The sequence below is a fragment of the Cygnus olor genome, chromosome 3 (genome assembly GCF_009769625.2).
Source record: "Cygnus olor isolate bCygOlo1 chromosome 3, bCygOlo1.pri.v2, whole genome shotgun sequence".
Lineage (NCBI taxonomy): Eukaryota > Metazoa > Chordata > Aves > Anseriformes > Anatidae > Cygnus > Cygnus olor.
In genome coordinates this window covers 56,228,056-56,249,525 of record NC_049171.1, presented here as the reverse complement: position 1 = coordinate 56,249,525, position 21,470 = coordinate 56,228,056, and the positions used below count along the sequence as shown (strand labels likewise).

The 21,470-nt window shown below is 41.7% G+C and overlaps 2 protein-coding genes across 6 annotated transcripts in view; one reads left to right on the top strand and one right to left on the bottom strand.

Moving 5' to 3' along the window:
* The first annotated feature begins 1,113 nt into the window (after positions 1-1,113).
* HDDC2 (HD domain containing 2) lies at positions 1,114-19,583 on the top strand. Of its 2 annotated transcripts, XM_040552057.1 has the most exons (7): positions 1,114-1,245; positions 1,427-1,548; positions 2,473-2,575; positions 4,859-4,927; positions 9,364-9,502; positions 10,725-10,835; positions 17,095-19,583. In XM_040552057.1, exons 1-6 carry the CDS (start codon positions 1,183-1,185, stop codon positions 10,817-10,819), a joined length of 591 nt encoding a protein of 196 aa, XP_040407991.1. In that variant the 5' UTR covers positions 1,114-1,182; the 3' UTR covers positions 10,820-10,835; positions 17,095-19,583. The 2 variants fall into 2 exon arrangements, with proteins under 2 accessions (XP_040407991.1, XP_040407990.1); XM_040552056.1 differs by lacking the exon at positions 17,095-19,583 and having other exon boundaries at positions 10,725-10,864.
* The window catches only part of TPD52L1 (TPD52 like 1), a 55,655-nt gene continuing 47,658 nt past the window's right edge, over positions 13,474-21,470 (bottom strand). For all 4 annotated transcript variants that reach the window (XM_040552051.1, XM_040552052.1, XM_040552053.1 and 1 more), the window contains 2 exons: positions 19,524-19,584; positions 13,474-15,285 (listed from right to left, as the gene is read on the bottom strand). In XM_040552051.1, the coding sequence (XP_040407985.1) occupies positions 15,154-15,285; positions 19,524-19,584 (193 nt within the window). In that variant the 3' untranslated portion in view covers positions 13,474-15,153. The remainder of the gene's footprint in view (positions 15,286-19,523; positions 19,585-21,470) is intronic.

Below are 21,470 nucleotides of genomic sequence, written 5' to 3'. Positions count from 1 at the left end.
CATTGATATGATCAGTTTTGACCAATTATGAGCTACTCACAGAGAAGGCCTCACCAAAAATTTTTGCTGTTGCCTATATCAATAACAGCCCAGCTTCTACTCCTCTACCTTCGTGGCAATTTTTAGATCTGAAGAAAAGCTTGTCGAGTGTAGGGAATTTAATCAGAAGAAAACATACTGATGAGCAAAGATTGTGCAGCCTGTGGTTACACTTCATTTCTGACCCTTTCATTGCAACGGAGAGTTATGTGACCTGTATGTATACTTGTGTCACATCGCTGGAGTAATTTAGGCTCCTGTCCCCTCTCACCACCCCCAGTACTGCTGTCTGCCCTTTAATTATTGCTGTTTCTGCACATCAGTTGTGTGCTGGACGTTACACAATGAGTGTAAAGAGGCCATTCCAGGTCCAGGTCCAGTGGACTTAAAATTGAAAGTCTACTCTTAGTCCGTCTCTTTATTGTCAATTTACTGAAGAATTGCTAGCAATTTCTGAACATGAGAAGGCACTTCTTTACTGTGAGGGTGACAGAGCACTGGCACAGGTTGCCCAGAGAGGTTGTGGAGTCTCCTTCTCTGGAGATATTCAAAACCCGCCTGGATGCCATCCTGCACAATGTGCTCTAGGTGATCCTGCTCGGCAGGGAGGTTGGACTAGATGATGTTCAGAGGTCTCTTCCAGCCTCACCCATTCTGTGTTTCTGTGATTTGGGTCAGGTAATTATCCCCTTGTAATCTTATCTACTCCTGTTCTTTCCTGCACGTGGAAGGATTTCTTCTTCTGTTTTTGCAGCCGTGGTAAGTCACCATGTTCCCGTTATTACAGCAGTCACATCCACAAACACCCTGACTTCTCCCGTTGCTTTCCTCCTCGGCCCGAGTTGTTATTATTAGAGTACTGCTTGCGGTTAATCGATTAGTTAATAGCCACAGAGGAGCCGGAGATCTGGGTGTAAAAACTCCCCGCTGAACCTCACGCACGCCCGCCAGGCGGCTCTCCCCTTCCCCGGCCTTTGGGGAGGTGCCGGCCAGCTGCCGCAGCAGCCCCCCCGGGGCAGGCCGGGCTCCGCGGCCGGGAGGAAGAGGAGGAGGAGGAAGAGGAAGAGGAGGAGGAAGAGGAGGAGGAGGAGGAAGAGGAGGAGGAGGAGGAGGAGGGCGCTCGGGAAGCGGAGCGGGCGGCCCATGGCGGCGGGGGGCAGCGGGGGCGGGCTGCTCGCCTTCCTGAGGCTGCTGGGGCAGCTCAAGGTGCCGGGCCGGGGACAGGAGGGCAGGGCGGCGGGGGAGAGGTGCCCGGGGCCGGGGGGTGCCGGCTGCAGATCCAGGCGCCTCGGAGCGCCGAGGTGGCAGCGGGGCGGAATTTCCCCACGTGTCGCTTCAAAACTTAAGGTTTCCCCCTTTAAGTGACCGCGGTGCTCTCTTCCCGCAGAGGGTGCCGCGGACGGGATGGGTGTACAGGAACGTGGCAAAGCCAGAGAGCGTGTCGGATCACATGTACAGGATGGCGATGATGGCCTTGGTGACCGAGGACAAAAACCTTAACAAGGACAGGTGAGAGAGACCCTCTGGTTCCCGTGCCTGGTGCTGCCACGGGGGAGCTGCGGGCACAGCGCTCAGAGCAGCCGTCCTGCTGAGGAGGAGCTCTTAAGGCCCACCGACGGTGTTTGAAGTGCTTTCCCCACATCCCTTCCCTCCATCGTTTGAGCTGTTTACCTGGAGAGGTGAACGGGATGAAGGCTTTTTATCACTAAAATCAGAGTGCTGAGGCTCTGAGCTGGCTTTCCCTCAAGCCAGAGATAAGCAAGCTGAAGGCATCCAGGTAAAAGGCAGTTTGAAGCAACAGACAACAAAGGCAAAGACATTCTCGGTGGATTTGGGCAGGCTGAGTTAGCACTCAGCAGCAATCAGGAGCCTCATAAATCATACAGCATAGAAGAGAGAGCATCATTAGTATTGAACGAGTTGTCAAGTACAGTATGGGATCGTATTTGCTATGTCACTTCAGGAGCTGATGAAAGCAGTGAAGGCTTTCTTGAGTATTGTGCTACAGGCTGACATAGCTGCTTAGCTGCAAGCATGTTTTGTCAGCTTATAAATTGAATTTGGGGTGGCGGCAGATTACATTCTACCTGTTACAGGGATAATGTGAAGTGTATAATGTAGGTAGCTCTTGTATGCTTGGTTTTCTGAGATGTGAAAACTACATACATTACTTTTGAATTGTATGCTCTTGTGCAAACTATATTTTTACTTGTATCTATATTTACAAGCAGCAGGAGATAGAAATTGGGAATTAAAATCATGTCTAAATGGAAAACAAGGCCCTTAGGCCCTTAGCAAAGAAGTGAAATGTATTATATAAAATATCTCTCTATATATGAAGGGGATAAATTATGGGGGCTCTTAGCTTTATGAATAATAAGACATAACTTAAAATGTTGAAAAAATGATTATTCTGTCTTTGCTTTTTGTCAGATGCATACGATTAGCGTTGGTTCATGATATGGCTGAATGCATTGTTGGAGATATTGCTCCTGCAGACAACATCTCAAAAGAGGAGAAACACAGGAGAGAAGAGGTATAGACATAAGCTGTGAAACCACATCTGCCAAGCGTTTCGAATGTTTTAAATGCCCTGCTGGTAGTGAAGAGACCCTCTAAGCAACCTAATACTGTCATTGGCATTGCACAAGTAGGCCACTAACAACCAAAGCTTTCAGCTTGTTTTAATATTTTTTTAATGTGTAACATAACAAAGTACAAAGTTACGGAAGGAGAATCTTTGAAGTAATCACATTGATAATTTGTTCCCAAGCTAGCAGGATTTTTGGTATCCTAAGCTAGTCCTGCTGACAGCCTTATCAAGCAGGAAGGAGCAGGGAGTAGGTTCACTGATAATAGTATGTGGTGGTTAATGGCAGATGTGTGGTGCCAGATAATTTGATAATGACATACACTGTTTTTTTGTTTGTTTGTTTTTAACAATTTGCACGGGACTCCAAACACAGGTATCATTTCTTTTTGTCATTCATTCCTGAGTGCAGTGTGGCTAGAATTATTTTATTTTTGGCCTTGTACATATCCAAACTCTTGGCTTATCGTTTCTAGTTTGGTGTTTTATTTGAAGAAAATGTAAACCACTCCTTCAGTTACAGCTAGAGGGCAACATGATGCCTCGGAATTTCTTTTGAGGCTACCATTAGCTCTTCAAAGTGTAAAAAATGTTGCAGTGATTTTTTTTCCCCACTTTTATGCATACCTTTTTAAAACTTGGGAGTGAGGGTTATGATTAATTCTAGGAGCAAGCTTTTTGCTAAGGAAGTGGAACTTCAAAGATCAAAGCAGTGTTCAGTGTTCTTGAAGTACTATCTTTACTGACTGTAATTTTAGTTTTTCTTTATTTCAGTGTACTTTCTAGTGTGCCCTTACATTGAACAAAAAAACCACCTCTTTCCCTAAAGCCTTCAGGGTTCACATTCAATAGAGGAAATTCTAATTTGTATTTAGGAAATGAAAAAAGTGTTTTGATGCCTAAGAATGTTATTTTTTTCTTCAGTATTTGCAGCTCCTTGCAGCTCTCATTTAGCTCGCTAAGGGCTTTTTTGTTGACTTAGTAGGAAGCAGCATTAAGCATTAAACACTTAAATTAACTGTGAAATACTTTGCTGTAAAAATACAGTAAGGGTAACAGCTTCATGAGCTTAGATAGCTTGAACTGAATTATCCATATGCTGCTGCTGCTTCTGAGTTCTCTTTTTCCCTTTCACAACCAGCTCAGTGTAAGCTGTAGAGCAAACTAGTCTGCTTGTGCATTGTTTAATCAGCTAGTCTCCCTAAGGCTAAGGCAGCAGAAAATTAAAATAAACAAACAAACCAAAAAAAACCCAACAAACAAAAAACCTACCTTTTTTTGGCATTACCTGTCATTTTGCCCTGCTAACATGAAATTTTGATGAAATCTGAGCTGAAAGGAGCTCCCCAGTGATGGGGAGTAGCTGATTCAGCTCAGTCATATCGTATAACTGTGTCCTATGTTTCAAGTGGAGAAACAATTGTGGCATAAAACCTTTGTCTTCCCTGTGATGTTGATCGTTTCAGAAGCAGCCCTAAGTGTTGCTAGGAAAACAGTAGAAACGAGACTGATTAGCTGGGAGAATACAAAGAGCATGCAGAACAATTTCTGCTTGCTGGTAATACCATCAGTTCGATATTGTGTTAAATCTTCTACCAAAACTGTTGGTGAGCAGATGGTATTTCAGTCTGGGAGTACTGTGTTTTATTGCTGCAGAGTATTAAATGGATTTTTGTTGTCTGTTTTTCAAAATCAGAGATTTTTTAAAGGCTTATGTTGCATTGCCTGTGTCAGTAGCTGTTCTCAGCACTACTAGTGCAAATGGGCTAGTTGTGAGTTTGGGTGAGGACAGTTGTTTGTCAGCACTTGGAGTTCGGATTTTGAAGCTACTTCTATGAACTGTACCTATAATCTACCCAGTAAGTACAAATGTTGCCTTGACTTGTTAAATCTGGAAGGCAGAGCTGGTGGCAGTTGCCTGGCATTTGACTTGCCTGTTTTGCTCTGGGCTTCTTTTTGGATTCTTGAAGATATTTTTATTTTTTAATTTTTCAGATTAGCTTTCTAGCAATTCACTTAAACAGTCTCATAAAAGATCCTCTACCAAGTGGTCCTGCTGTTCCTCTGGAAGATTTCATGTACACATGCACTTTCAAGTAATATGTTGTGTAGTATATGTTTCCACAAACTTGGTAACAGGTAATTAATTCTTCAGGAAAAAAAGTGATAAATTGAGTATATTTTCACTCGCTTAAAAATGGCTATGTACAAATGGCTTCTATTTTTCAGGCAGCTATGCAGCAGCTGACCCAGCTTCTATCAGAAGACCTCAAAAAAGAAATCTATGAACTCTGGGAAGTAAGTTTGCATTCTTTCAATCCTTTGCTAAAATTGAGGGTAACCTCTTATGCTCTTTCTGTTGATCTATGGAACTGTCATCTCTTATTTTGATCTCAAGCAAGGTAGATTCATTGGCTTTGGAGGTAAAGCTAACTGTGAATCAAGGTCACTTACGAACTCCATTTAAAAGGGAGCCCCAAACTTTGGCGGAATAACCAGTCTCTGCCTTTGGCCTCTCAAAGTTCCAGACGGACCTGCCCTGGGCATGGTGTGTACAACTGAAAGAAGGGTATATCTTCTGCATCCAGCACTCTTGGAGAAAGATCTATTTATTTATTTTTTATTTTTACCACATTATCTCTTTTGTTGACGTTTGGCTGTTTTCAGCTCATAATAGAGGAAAAAAACAATGGCAACTGATTATGTCTTGGAGTATTTTCTGCTTTTTATACATGTAATAGTTTATGTGGCATCCATTTCTTTATTAGACATCCCATTAAACTAAAATATTTGCTAGTAGATTTTGGCTTAAACTTAAATGTGAAGTACTGACAAAAGAATAGTGCTTTTCTACAAACAGTGCTGATTGCTGGCTGGTCTTGGGTACCTTAAATGTTTGTATTGGAAAGTATCTTCTGTATTTGAGTGTGATTTAACTTTCTGATGTGAACTCATGCATCAGAAAGTTAATTGATAAGATCTGTTATAAACTAGGGGTGATTAGATTATTTCCAAAGGCTTCATGTTTGTAATTACTGTGCTTTATATTCTCCTGGCATGCAATCGCATGAAGACAAATGCATTCACAAACTCTTGTTCACACTGTGTTGCAAACAGTTATGTCTCTTGGCCTCTGTAACCTGAAGCTGTATTTTGTGCTGGCATTCTTACCTTTCCGCTTGGTCTGTATTTAAATTCCAGATACTGGCAGCCAATTTCTGCCTTGGATTATAACCACCTGCTTGTTTTGCTTCATTTTTCTTGCTGTAGTTGCCTGGTGAAGCTGGCAGCAGGGTTGGGTTTTCGGTGCTGTACTTCAAGGTAAAGGGCATAAATCAGCACAACCAGATCTAGGAAATAGCATATGTGCATTTGTTTAGTAAACACTGGTTCCTTCTTCCTCGGGAAGCTGCTAAAATTGAAGAAAAGGAGTTTAGGAAAAATAAGATTAGTCTTACAGAATTTCTTTTCCATACTGTTTTTCTTTGCCTCAGGCTTCTGACTGTATAGGAGCTGATTCAGTATTCAGTTAGTTCTTCAGCATGTTAGCTTGTTATCATGCTCATTAACTGTAATTTAACATACGCATGCTTTTGATTTTTTGTTCTTTGTTTCTACCTTTAGGATAACTTATTGGTTTTGCATCTCCAATGTAGCAGTATGAGTGTAACCTACATAGCAATGAGTGTAACCTAAAAATCTAATATTCACATGCGGTGCCTCTAGTCTTGTTTTAAGTGGAACAACTAAGTACTTTTTAAAAAGAAAAGTGTTTCTTTTGTTGTTTTTTTTTTTTAAAGGCAGAAAATAAGAAGCCCATGATCACTGGGTTTGATATGCAGCTCTTAGCTAGCCAGAGGCATTTCCCTCTCTCTTTGTGAGTGAAGAAAGTTATAGCCCAGAGCTGAACAGTGGCTGGGACAAGATCTGTTGAGACTCTTACCGAGCTCTTCCTGTACTGCTCAGCCCTAGTCTCTGGCCCGTGCTCCCCTTCGGCCCTGGGAAGACTGCTGCTTTGGTTTGTACTGGTGGCAGTCTTCAAGTGCATCTGTGTAGTGCAGGGGAGAGGTAGCAGAAAGATGCCCCTGAGATAGTTTTATTTCCCAGCTTCTTTCAGGTTATGTTTGAAAAAAAAAAAACATTAAAGTAAATAGGTGTGCATGCTTCAGTTCTGTCCTGCTTTTTTATTTTCAAGAACAAAATCACAGGAGTCATTTTAAAAGCCAGACTGTGGTGTTTGAAGAACCGGGTACTCTTTTTCCCAAGTATGCTTTCATTTCACATTCTTAAACACCTGTGGGGAAGAAAAAATAAGTGTTTGTTTGAGCGCTGTGCCCAGCTGCACATATAATAGCTGACGTTTCTTGAGGTTAATGTAAGCTGAGGTATGAATAAGATTGGGTGAGTTGTATGGCACAAAGATCAGTAACAGGTTGATACTCCCAGTTAATTGTTGGAGGTGGAACAGACCTTTACAAGCCATCATTCTCCTCCTGAAGTTGTCCTTTTTAATGCTGCCAGAAGTGTTTGTTCTTTTCAGTGGCCAAAAAAAAAACAAAATAGTAGAAATAAATAGAAAATAACCTGCAGTATTTAAACAAATAAAATATGGGGTAAAGTTCAGATTGAATGGAGGAGAGGAAGGTAAAAACACTGAAAATAAATTGGTCATTAAAATAATGATAAAAATGAATTTGAGAACTTAAAGGATAATTTAAGTTCAAGTAGAGTAGTGTATTGAACCAATCATGGCTATCAAAATCTGGATTTCTGACTTTCAAATGTAAAGCAGTAAGTGTAATAAATAAATGTGGCAGCACAGATGGGCCTGGTGTGTACTGAAGCCTCTGGTCTGATTATCTGTGGTGGGGATGATGAGTGGGGTCAGACCTGCTGAGGGTGTCAAGGCAATGATAACTTGTATGGAAAGAAGCCTTTTCCTGCAGCCGAAGTCAGGAGAAGACCAGTAGATTCAATAGTGCATTCAAATTCAATACAGTAGATTTAGAAAAGACAGGTGAACCTGTCTGCAACCGTCACTAGAGGCAAATGACAGCAAAATTGTTCAAGTTGCCTAGAAATGTGAATGACTCACAGATACATATTGACAGTGAATGGGGTGAGGGTGAAGATAGCAGAGAGACTAGAGGACTTAAAGTCTGAAGGGGAGGAAACCCGTAAATTAATGCCCTCCCCATCTCCTAGGAGAGAGATAAAGACCAACAGCTCAGACGGATTAGACCAAAGAGATTAAGGAGGAGTGACAGGAAAAATGTGAAGAACAACTCCTTATAAAAAGAGCAAGTGGTGAAGAGAAGTGCAAAATAGGTCTTAGAAATAGGTAATAGTAATGCATAGGCACACACCATGGTAATTCATAGCCTTAGCAAGGCATAAAAAGATCTTTATGTAGAAAACATTGTTAAATGGAACCTGTTAATTAGCTTGTGTGTCCTATAGGGCTGTCTCCATATTCTTCCTGATTCAGCAAAGCACTTTGGTACATATTTAAGTGTGATGGTTTCACTGTGATTGGCAGCTAAAAACAACCAAAACTGCTCTCTCCTTCCCCACCCTCAAAGGAAGAGCAGGAGAAAATACGATGGAGAAGGGCTCGAGGGTTGAGATAAGGACAGGGAGATCACTCCACAATTATCATCATGGGTAAAAGACACTGAGCATAGGGAGATTAATGTTATTTATTGCCTGTTTAAAAACAAACTAGAGCAGTGAGAACTAAAAGCAAACTACAAACACCTTCCCCTGTTCCGCCCCATCCACCTTCTTCTGCATCCTCCCTCTGAGTGGCTAAGGGGAACAGGCAATGGGGGCTGCGGTCAGTCCCTAACACTTCATCTCCGCCGCTCCCTCACGGTCACTCTCTGCCCCTGCTCCACGCGGGGTCCCTCCCACGGGATGCCGTCCTTCCCGAACTGAGCCTGCGGGGGCTGCCCACAGGCAGCAGCTCTTCAAGCACTGCTCCAACACGGCTCCGTACCACGGGGTCCATCCATCCCCCAGGAGCAAACTGCTCCAGCACGGATCCCCCATGGGTGGCAGCTCCCCCCAGACCCCCTGCTCCTGCGTGGGCTCCTCTCCACGGGCTGCAGCTCCCGCCCGGGGCCTGCTCCTGTGGGGGCTCTCCATGGGCCGCAGCCTCCTCCAGGCCACATCCACCTGCTCCCCCGGGGGCTCCTCGACGGGCTGCAGCATGGAGATCTGCTCCATGTGGGACCCATGGGCTGCAGGGGGACAGCCTGCTCCACCAGGGGCCTCTCCACAGGCCGCAGGGGATTTTTTCCCCTTCCTTAAATCTGCTCTCCTAGGGGCCCACCCTGCGTCACTCCCTGGCTCGGCTCTGGCCAGCAGCAGGTCCCTTTTGGAGCTGGCTGGAGCTGGCTCTGATCTGACATGGAGCAGCCGCTGGGCTCTGCTCACAGAGGCCACCCCTGCAGCCCCCCTGCAAACAAAACCTTGGCATGTAAAACCAATATGTTAAGCTAAAGTATGCAAAAATAATTTGTCCTTAAATCCTATTACATTTAATAGAAATTTACCATGTATCTAAGTGTTTTGCTGAATAGCATTCTTAAATTTGAGTGTGAAAGGGGTAACTGAATATTTATGGAGTGGCTTGTACTAGTGAAGAAAATTCTATATCTATGAAGGGCTTCTGACACTGTTTCAGACTATACGATTTTTTCTTATAACTGATAATCTGCAAATCTGTTCAGGAATACGAAAACCAGTGTACTGCAGAAGCTAAGTTCGTGAAACAGTTGGATCAGTGTGAGATGATACTGCAGGCATTTGAGTACGAAGAGTTGGAAAACACACCTGGCAGACTGCAGGATTTTTACGATTCAACTGCTGGTATGACACTTGTGTGTACGTTTGTTGTGGGTTGGTTTGTTGTTTTTTGTTTGTTTGTTTTTGTAAATGAAATATATGAATTGCCTTCTTTTTCTGATAGACATGCAAAGCAAATGAGAGCTAGTTATTTTATTCATTGCTCAAATACCCTAAGTATATTGGGGGAAATTATTGCAGAGTGAAGAGACCTTGCATTTATCTGCATGTATTGAACCTGAATCTCATTTATGCCAAGTTCCTTTTATGTCGCTTTGGTCCTAGAGAGAGGCTCAGTTTTTATTATCCTAGGATGTGTTTAAGGATCTCCTTGTACCATCAGAGGGGTGTAAAGGAGGCTTCAGTTGTCGCTGGTGTTCTGAGAGCAAGTTGTTCCTATTTATTTAGTGTTTCACAAACTAGTGAAGTAAAATTTGTTATCCCTACATGAGCTGTGGTCTTGTGTGACCTGCCCAAGGTACATGTGAGAACCAGCTCAGTGAAAAGCGTTAGGTACAGTTGTACTACTTTTTAGCCTACTGCTTCTCATCCTTCCTAAAATAAACTAATAGTTAAAAAGGAAACATAGGTAAAATAGTTGTCTTTACGATTTTAGCAAGGGATTTGAATACCAGGAAAAGACTGACTACAAGTAATCCTGTCCTGGGGAAAAACAGAACAAACAAATGTATGGAGAGGACCTAACACACTATCCAGACAATGGCCAGTGTCACCGACAAGTCCCATTTATACCTTGGTGGCTCCTTAGGGAAATAAGCTCTCTGAAAAATGATGTAACTTCAATATCAACAGAGCTGGAATACTTTGTTTTCTTAGCGGCATCTTTGCCCTTCTATTAGATTTCAGTAACTTAAACTAAGCTAGTTTCTCAGTAGAGCCTAGAGCATATTCCCTGAGTGCAGCTGTAATTGGAGTAGTTACTTGTAGCAGGATATGTAGCATAGGATTGTCCTGGTCAGGGGGCATCCCTTTTTTAGTTCTTAAATTTCTTAATAGAGCAAAAATATCTGTATAAGCTTTTTCGGGGGGGGAGGGGAGGGACAGGAGGAAATGACCATAACTAGTCTAATAGTTATTCCATAGTAGAAATAGAATGGGACTGCTGTCTTTCTTAAAAGAATGCTTTGGACTTTATTCTGAGCCTTACGCAGCATCACTGCCAACCTTTCACACGCAGAAAAATGAGAGCATTTGTCGTTAACTTTCTCTTTCTTTTATTTTGCAGGAAAGTTTGTTCACCCAGAAATACTCCAGCTGGTATCTCTGATCAACAGAGAAAGGAATAAAAAAACAGCTGCTACATGTCATCCACATTCCTGAGGTTTTCCTAAATACTGTAGGTATATTAAAATGCTCTTTGTTTTACATTCTGTGTGCTGTGTTTCCTCCAATAACATTAATTCTGCCAGCAGATTTTTTTTTAATGTGTATTCACTGCTGAAAATCCTGAGACCACTTGGCTAGGAACAGGTTTTGTTGTTGTTTTAATAAGTTTTGATCAATGCAGCCTCACAAATAGGCTCTCTGCTGGCAAAATTCAGGTAAGTTCAAAATTTAACTGATTGCAAACAAATCTGTTCATGCAGTGCACTGACTGGGACAGGTAGTCTTGTTCTGTGGCTTCTAAGAATGTGTGGATTTAAGGACACTCTGCATCACAGAGGTTAATATCTGTTCACTGTAGTACTTGGAAGCAAGGCCAATTAGCACATTTCTCTGGAAGCTCTTGACAAACTTAAAGATGAGATTTTCTTTGATGTGTACAATCCTTAGGAAGTGATGGTGGATAAAACCCTGGTAATCTCATGGTTACACTTTCTCGATGCGTTTATTGTTCATACATTTTTTTTCTACTATGTGTTTTATCAGGGAATGGTACTGAGGTTTACATCAGACCAGTATGCCTAACTCCCAGTCACCTCAAACTGGTGACCTTACGGACTCTTGCAGAGATAATTGATACTCAAAGAACAGTTGAGATTGGAAGGGGGCTTTGAGGATGGTGCAGTCTAATGCAGATACCTCTACTTCAGTGTAAAGCTTGCCTTCCCTTGTTCAAGCTGTTGCACACCAGTACCAATTCTGCTGCGACATATTAGCAGAAGTAATAATGCTCAAGTACAGTATGTTGTCAAGTAAAGCTGTAGTGGTGTTAAATGCCAAAACAAGACCAGTGTGTGTGTTATTATCTGTTGTATTGAGTATGCAGCTGGAGATTAGGATGATGTACCAATTACCAGATAATGAAAGTTTGCACCTGGAAAAATTATATGGTAGAGATCTAGAGCTAGCTTTTCTGTCTATCTTCAGCCTCATGTCAGATGAGGCAGCATGAAAATAAATTGAATTGTAGTCCCCTTTTAAGGCAGGTAATTTAGCTGAGCGCACGTCTTCGGGCACCATGACTCCAGGAGATGTCTCCTTGATGCAGACCTTTGGGCCTGACTGCATTCTGCGGCTGGTGCCTTTGGCAGAGACACAGAGCACTTCCTGAGGGGTTAGGAGCTTTTGCCTCCAGCGACCTGCGCAGTTCACAAGAGCTGCAGAGTATCTTGGGCTGGATGAGGTGTGGGATGCCTACTCTGCTCAGGGAACCTCACAAAGCAGCACTTGTGCCCTGTGGAGACACTGAAAGAACAGTCTGCACTTTGCTGAGCAGTAGGACACTGAATAGTAGTTATTGGTATTTGATCATCATACTGCAAGGGAGGTGGGGTGGGCCCTGCGGAGCTTTGTCCAGGGCTCAGTGTTCTTCAGTATTTTTATCCCACTGAGGTGTGTGCAATCATAGTCTTCATTAGTTTGTATTGAATGCCAAGCATAAAGGCGTGCCAGATGCATTGGAGGACAGGATTGAGAGCAATCTTGACAAACCAGAAAAGTGGTCTTGAAAAGATGTTTGAGAACACACAGTAAGTGCTGCCCCAGCAGGAACAGTCAGTTCCTCCAATGCAGCCGGAGCCTTTCCTGGCTGGTGATACCCAGTTCTGCAGGGGAGCGGGGGGACTGAGCACTGAGCCTGAGTCAGCAGCACACCGCTGCAAGAAAGGTAAACATTATCCTGGGAAACAGCCATAGTTTGAGTGTGTTGTGTGGGATTTTGTTTTTGCTTAAATACATCTAGCATGCACTCTATGTAACACTACATTCCCATCTACTTGCTGCAGTCATATGTCAGCTTTGGGCACTGCATTTTAATAGAAATAGGAAATTAGTTGGAAAGAGGCTGGAGAAGAAAGTGCAATCAGAAAGCCTGAGCCATGATGACAGGTTGAAAGAAAGGCCAGCAGATAGCCAGTGGCATCAGGCTTCCTAATACACTACTGAAGTGTACTGTTCACATGTAGGAAAAGCGTGCTACAGCCTGGATGTGTGACCTGTGTGGAAATCTCCTTCTCCCATATCTTTCTCGTGACCCATTCTTATCAGGATGGAGTCTACTCAGGGTGGTAGCTGTTGTAATGACAGTAACACGTAAGGCTTAATATGGAAGAGAAGCCTGTCTGGCCAACCTACCTCAACTAGTTGATACAAGGTCTTTAAATTGTGCTCTTAATGAATGTAGCTAAAAAACAATTTACTGCTTTCCCAGAAATATATATATATATATATACACACACACACACAAAAATGAGGGCTAATTCCCTGTCTAGTCCACAGTCTTACCTTTTACCTTTACTGACCCTGCTCAAAAGTTCAATGCTTTTAAATGTTCTCTGCTGCACATTTCACATTTACTGAACACAGTTGAGTCATTTTTCTCCACTGAATCTCAAAATTTTCAAAAGTTGGGCCACAGATTTCCATGGGGAATTTCAGATCTGGATGGGAGTGAACAGATTTTAAAAACTGGAGGAATGGCAATTTATATATTTGCAATTTACCTCGATACTCTGCTGTGACAGCAAGGCTTAGAAAAGAGATGCACAGTATTGCTTGTGAATACATGGAATTAAAAAGAAAACATCACAGAGTAAAAGAGTAAGAGAAATTTATTTTTGCTAAGAATATCAATAACTTCATTTACACAAACTAAGTGACCATTAATATTTTTATTTATTTAAATAAAGTCGTTTATGCACAAAACCACTGCAAAATAAGCTAGCAAACACACAAGAAAACTGTACTAAAGACCTAATTAAATTTGCTTCCATGCTAAAAACCACGCTAAAGAGGCATTTGAGATAGATGTCCAAAGTTCTTAATGTTCTAGTAGACATAAGTTAAAGGACTTCTAACTTTGTGAAAACTGTAACAAAAGCCACACAGGAAAAAAAAAATCACTTAAAGCCACGTTTCCTCACAAGATTTTAAGCAGTCTGTAATGTCAAACTCACTAACACTGATTTGAAGCTGGCTTATGCTCAAAACAAGCATCCATTTTCAAAGTAGCCAGACTGTTTTCCATTTTGTTTATGCTTTTGATAAAGTTGTGCTCATCTCAGTCTGGTGAACTGAGTAATACAACATGCAGACTGACAAGTGCTCATTAAGACAGCAAGACACTGTCACAAGTGTGCTGCTCTTTTCTTAAAAAGAAGTGCTAAAAGGATGCAAGAAAACATGCTGAATCAAAGCTGAGAGATGACTGGCTCTCGGTGATTAAGTAGATATAATGCAGTCGGTAGAATTATGCCCAAGAATGAAGCAGGACAAAATTTGGTGCAAAAACTTAAGCACTTACTCCTCGTGTGTATTGTAGGATACTGGAGTCAAGCTAGCAGCTCTACAATGTGGACTGAAGGCATGGACTCTCTAACCTATGGCACATCTTTACTCAATTGTTGGGTTTGTATTTCACTTAAGGCTGTATCTTGACTGAGGCTCATGCTGTTCAGTCATAATTAATTTACCTTCCCTTCTTTTTAAGGGGAAGATAGGGAGGAAAAATTAGAGGTTCCCCCCCTGCTCTACTTCTCTTTGTAATTAGCTTATACCGTTGAGTCTTATCAAACCACAGAGAGCAAGCAACAGAACGTACTTTTAAACGGAAGCTTTTCCAGCTTCAACGTTCAGCTTACATCAGCAGCTGTGATCAGCTTAATTTCTGTATGAATAACCGGGTGTGCCTTCCTGTCCTTAGCTCTGCTGACGAACGGATGGAGAAGGGCAATGCCAGACTGTTATCAGTGAAGGACAAAAAACTTTTCTGGGGCGACAATAAGTGATTTTAATTCCATTAGGAAATAGATCATGTACAGACACTCCTGATCAAAGGGCACCTGGTATGGCAGGTAGACAGCTGGTCTACGGCCTACTGCTGGCAGCAATCTTTGCACAGCTCTAGGTCCATCTGTCTGATGTGGCACTGAGAGGAGGGGTAGAAACCAGCAGATAGAAAACAGTATATTTAACTAAGTAAGAGAGACTGAGCAATTTTTGGAAGGCAGTTACATTAAAATGAAAATTATTTTGGTCACGTTATAGATTTTAGAGTGTTATGAGTCAATTACTTGTGTGTGGTTCCTATGGCGTACAAAATACTCGATGATAAAATGGCATATCCAAAATACAAATAGAGAGAATAAATGCTTCTCCGGCACTAGTCTAGGGACGCAATTTTCCAAAACTGACATAACCTTGTTGCACAAATTGGGCAGTGAGAGAGGCCTAGAAACCATGGTCTGGACAAGTCTCTGAGCAAGGCCGCCGACCTAGCACTGGAGCTCTTCTTCGCTCTCGGGAAGCCGGGTGCCAGCGAGAGAGCTCTGGGCGCTGGCGTGGGCTGTAGAGCTGAGAACTTCTTCAAAACTGCCCCCAGTGTGACTTGTCCCACCAACCTTGGTCTGAAACAAGGCAAAGAAAGAACAGCACGTTCCTCTGCTTGCGCTGTAGCGAGTCCCATTTGCATTTCACCCCATGACCACAGAGGGCTGGGAACTGTTTAAAGCAGGCAGAGAACATGGGTGGTGGTGCTTTTTTTTTTTTCTTTTTCTTTTTAAAAGGAACAAAGCTATACAAAAAGTTAAATAAAGCAACCCCTTTTCTCCACCAGCTTTTAAACTTCTCAGCCACAATCGTCAAATCTGTCCAGAATTACCATAAACCTTAAGGAACTGTCCCCTAAGTAGATTTGAATTAAGATCCTATATCGTGCCAGTGACCTTCGTGTGGTTCTTTACATGAGTGCCTCACACTTGTTTTTCTGTTTTTTCCAGTTCTGCACAGGCTGAATAAGGGATGGGTATTAAAATTAACTGGTATATATACAGCGTTTTCCTGGGAGAAAAAAAAAATCAAATTACATTAATGGGTATGACTGTGCTCAAAAGTCATCTACTTTCAAAATGCTAAAGTTTGCTGAATTGGTAAATATAAGAAGTAAAATAAAAAAAAAAATAATAATAATTAAAAAAATATGGCTGAAAGTCTGAAATACAGTTTTCCTAAACAAGAAAAAGCTTTACCTAAATATTTGGAAACGATGAAGACTATAAGAGGAGACAAAGCAGGTTTGATTGGGTTGTCTTGGTAAGAGAGCATTCTTTTGTGGTTTTGTCTTGCTGACAAGCCTGATCTAAGTTGATTCATGCCTGAAAATAGGACAGAACTTTTCACTCCATCCTAGAACTGCAGCAGGAGTTAAAGAAAAGATGGCAACTTTCCAGCTTGCCAGCCACCAAATGCTTAGGAAGATTATTTTAATTAAATGAACACTGTGTCCTAAGTTTCCAAAGGGTTAATTCCATGTAATCTTTTGTTTCATCAGCTAGCACAGGAGCTCGCCTGGTTTGAAATTTCAATAAAATAAGGTAGTAGAATGCTCGATTATTTCCTCTGACAGTTTGAGTCACAATTATTAAAAGTTCCTGTCTCAAGAGGTAAGTCTCTATCCATTCTGTAAGTCAGCACAGTGGCCGACTAGAAAGTATCAGTTTATCCTTGATTTTTTCCAGTAACAGAATAATATATGTATATATATAGATATAGATAAATGCTGGTAGGCCCAGAACTTGCAATGAAATGCAGCCACTGCCTAGTAAAGCTGTTAAGTTTTCATGGCAGAGCTCATGACTGTTTCCTAATTAAAATTCTCCACAAAAATAACATTGATTCAAACCGATCACAGTGAACGTGAAGGTAGAGACTATTCCTGCACTATTTCAAATGATTCCAATAAGGTGCATCTAAATTTGGGTACCTAAAAACTATTAATGAAGTTTCATTTTCTGTTTGCATTTCTGCCTACTCTTCCATGAGAAAACAAGAATGATGCAAGTCACTTACTGAATGCTTCTGGCCAACACCCCAGTATTTACAACAAACATTTAGTTCATCAGCATTCTGATTTTCAGAAAAGTTTAAGAGTCAGGCACCCAGTTCCTGTTGATTTCCACGGGAAGGTAAACTAATTCACTCTCCTAAGAAAGCTGCAACCCAAAATCCACTCTCAAAAGCAAATAAAATCTAATTAGAAGTTTGACTTCTAAATGAATTAAATCTGAAAGCCAGTTTTCACTGACCACAGAACACTATAGGACACTGAAGATCTGAAGCTAACATGAGCAAAAACAAAATAAATAAATAAATATATAAAATGCTGCTGCTAGTCTCTTTTGCCGAAAGCCTCTCTAGAATGTTCTCCACTTTTTCAGATCACGGGAGGACCCTAGAATTGAAAGGACAGCCTATACTTTTCCCTCATAGGACTTCTTCCTCAAATCCTCAGAAGCCTCAGAAAAGAGGAAAAAGGATGAACAGTTCTGAGACATTCCCAATTGTTCACAGCCTGTGTTGGTGGCACCCTAGGTCCATGACTCCATCTTCCTTCCTCCATTTGCCCAAAGAAATGAAATAAAGAGAATACAGGCAGAAAATATTTGAGAAAATGTCAGTGGGTTTGCCAATAAAGCTGGACAATGAAATGAAAGTTGCATGGAATGCAGAAGCTGACTTTAGACTCCAGACATTTTGTTTTGTCTTGTTTAACTAAAGATTCCGTGAAGGGGGATCCAGGAGCACCCTGAGCACCTGGCAGGATAAGGGCTGGCATGACAAGGAATTCCTCTAGAAGAATGCCTTGGCTCAATCAGCAAAATACGACCAGGCTCCTCAAGTAAATCACGGTGAGAAGAAATGGTCTTCAGAGCCGAGCAGTTTGAATCAGATTTTCCTCTTTCTAAGTGACGTGTGGAAACAGACACCCCACCCCACATGCAGAAACGGCATCACTCACAATTCTCCTTTAGCCCTCAAAGCAAGGTGAAAAGGCTTTGGGCTGCCTTCTCACAGGTTAGCCATAACTGTAGGAAGAATGGATTTGTGGAGACTGGAGGAGTCCAAAAGCAAGCTTGGGAGCTAAATGTACTGACAGCACTAGGAGCCCTAGAGTAGGTTTAGTGACTGAATGACTAAAAGAAAGTGCTGCACTTCTTCAACAAAGTTTCTTCTAACTGACAAGTGGTGGAAAAAAAATATTCCACTTCAGACCTGAGGTGTTCCAGTGAGCTGCATCCCTTATCTAAATGGACATAAGTAGAAGGAACACAAAACCATAAGCAAGTGATAACACCCGGCTGCAACAGGCAGGAGTTCGGATCTTTCTAGCTGCGGCACCCCACTGCATGAATGGTTTTTCTTACAAGGAGCTCGAGTGTAAAAAGCATTTTCAGTTAAGGTTGAAAGAATGAACAGGAATGTGTATAAAGGTACTGAGCTCAGTCCCTAGAGGTCAGAGTTTTGTTCTAGCTCTGCCACTAGACTTCCTTGGGATGCTGCCTCCCACCTTGGAATGATGTTTCTGTCTCTGACAGGGTGCAATGGAGATGCCATCACCCTACATTATCATGACTTAAAGCTGTCAAAGCAGACTATCCTAATAAAAGTGAACATGAAAAAGCTGAAAATGATAGTGCAGCTCAGCACTCTTTGATGCACATGCTGATTTAGGAACGTGAAAATAAATCAAGTTCTCTACTGCTCTGTATTTTCCTTAGACACTGACTGGCAAATATTACCTGCTGTATGATTTCACAGAGGTTTGGAAAGACAGACCTTGACCGTGTACCTGCTGCTTCAGTTCTAGTGGTAATTTGCATTTTATGTAACAAGGAACGCCCCTTCCCCAGTGGATGGCCATCTTCTTGCCACTTTAATATTGTACAAATTGTAATGCCCGCTGACATTAATCCAGTGTTGTCAGTTCCCCACAAAATGAGGTGATACATTTGGCCCTTGATTACTAAGAGACTGTACGTAAAATGTTAGAATCTTTCTATAGCAGGAAAATGCCATTTTGTGGGCACACTTATCAGATGAATAAGAACCATCAGGGGACAAAAACTCTTGTTCGCACTTTTGATGCAAGTTTGCCATTCTCTGTCCTGCCTTAACAAGCGTTATTAGTGATGCCTGATAACTTTCTCATCAGATGTTTCTGTCCCACAGCGCATATGTTAAAATAGTTCTGAAATTTTAAATACAGATAAAACATTGAATCAGAGAGAAAATGGACACCTGCATTAAGGAAAGACTACTTCAGTGCTGAGAGCATAAGTGGTATGACAAACCAGAGCTACATGATAGCTCCCACCAGCTGAGTCAGGGGCACTCAGTGAGTACATCTCTAGTGCTGCAAGCAGAGTAGCTCCAGCCAGGACTTAAGTTCAGTCTGTAGACAAACAGTTGTGTCTGCCTGGCATGGCACAGCACAAAGCTCATGAGACCACACTGCTTTCAAAACTGGACCTTGCGTCTCCACATGGCTCTGCCTCACACAGCATAATCAACCGTGGTTACACCTGAGATGTCTCTTCTTTCCACTTCAGTATGGCCATATTTTTGGCATTTTTGAGACCACTCATTTACTTCGGCAGGCAACAAAAGTAGCTTCACAGCAATAAAGCAGAGAAAGAAGATTTTTCTGATTTGTTTTCACTTTCTAATAGTGCTTCTGGAGTTGCATGATATTTGCATGAAATTCTTGATTCAACAGCAAATTCAATCACCTTCCTGTACAAAGGATAGGGACAACTAAGCTGTCACACTTCAAGCATAGCCATATAACTCAGTCTTCAACCATTACCTTAAGGCTTGTGACAGTGGTCTCAACCTTCTCTTCGAATGACTTGAAAGTTGGAGAATTCCTAAGAGAGAAAGAAAGTTGAAGCAAGTCAGTTGTAAACTTAATGAGGTAACCTCACAATTTCTTCAGTTTTCACCAAGCAACTACGGACCAAATGAAGGCTGGCTGGCAGCACAGATCTGTAGACTGATAGCTTATGAACAGTTGCAAAAGCAGAACCTGCCTAGTAACTGAGACCAAGCAGTGACTGGCCTGCCCATCCTCTGATACATTTTATTATGCTCTCAGAAGGAAGAACCAGAGAACAATGGCCTAAATGTTCCATTTCTATGGTTTTATCTATTTGTGCTTTGCCATAGTGCAATTAACATTTTTTTTTTTCATCTGATAAGTTTATAATTAATATGATTAAAAAGATGGTTGTTCAAACTTTAACATTGCAGAGGCTATGATGATGGAGATTAAAACTACATAGGAAGTGGGTCCCAAATGCCTTTGAGGAACCTCACCCCCATCTGTGATATTGTGACCTAGGTGTAAGCTGTTGCTTTCAAAGGAAGACTTTAGGGAGGCTGTGTTCCTAGTGTGTCTGTCTGACAAAGCTAAGCTTTGCTTGGCCTTCACTTCCCGTTGAAAAGAACACAGCTCTGCTTGTGGGAGAACTGTGAGCTGAACATATCTTAAGAAGAGCAACAGCTGTGATTTTCCTTCTTAAAGCATGTGACATACTTGGTTTGCTAGCTTGCCTTCCAACCTCATTCTTTTCTCCATTACTTGAAACATAGCTTCTCTCATTTTAAATGCACGCAACTTTTTTTTTGCATTTCTTCCTGCAGACAGAACACACTGACCACAACTATTATCTGTCTTAATATTATGAACATAACATATACACTGTTCTAATGTTCTCAATTACAGCAAGCTTTGTGCTTCATGATTAGTGAAGAGACTGCACTTCAGAAACTGCTGTCCAGCAGGCTCCCTCTTATACTTTCTTCACCAAACAAACAAAAAGATGTCAGGAACTACCTTTCCCTGTCAGGTGCCCATCCATACACCTGTGCCATCTACAGGGAATGGCAAACATATGCAGCAGCCTATGGTTTACTCTGCAAAATGATGAAGCCAATGGCTGCTAAAACTTGCATGTTCCTGTTTGCATGCACTAGGAACTTACCAAGAGCATGGTAGTGACCTCTATTTCTGCAAACACATTTACATCATATCCCTCATCAGATTAGAGTTAAATTGACTCTAATTTAAGGACAGGGCAAGCAGAAGCCAGTTGGAAAAACAACGCAGATTTACTTTTGGTTTCTGTTAAAGGGTCAAAGGGTCTCTGTTGAAGGGTCAAAAGGACCCTTCAAGAAATTGTTTTATGATTTCTGTTTGACCCATGGGTCACTCTGGTGAGTGTTTGCCTTAAACTATTCATCTGCCGAAGTTGAATGAAGTGGCATCCATTGTGTGGTTAGGAGGTTTGTTTTCCTCATACGCTTGGCAGGGAGCCAGAATATTAATATATTTAGAGACTGGGAGGATAAAAAGGAAGCTGGATCCTAATTTTATTGAAAACAGTAAGAGCTTTACTTGAAGAGACATTGATATTTGGCAACAGTCAAGTAAAGCATGATTATAGCCATTAAAATATGAAAGCACTCATAAAATCCCTGCATAGGAGCATGATCCAAAGCTGCTGGAGTGGAAAGCATCGCTGACATTAATGGGCTTTGGATGATGTTCTAGAGACAGCAAAACAACTGAATTTCAGATTCAGTAATACAAATCTGATAACACTCAACTACCCAAATACATCTCAGAACTGCTCCATTTATTTAAAAGATCGAACAAGAGGTTAAGCAGTTAACGCAGTTAAAAAGAAAAAAAAAAAAAAGAAAACCACGGATGGCCAGTCCTACAGACCTTATCTACGTGAATAACCTTAAT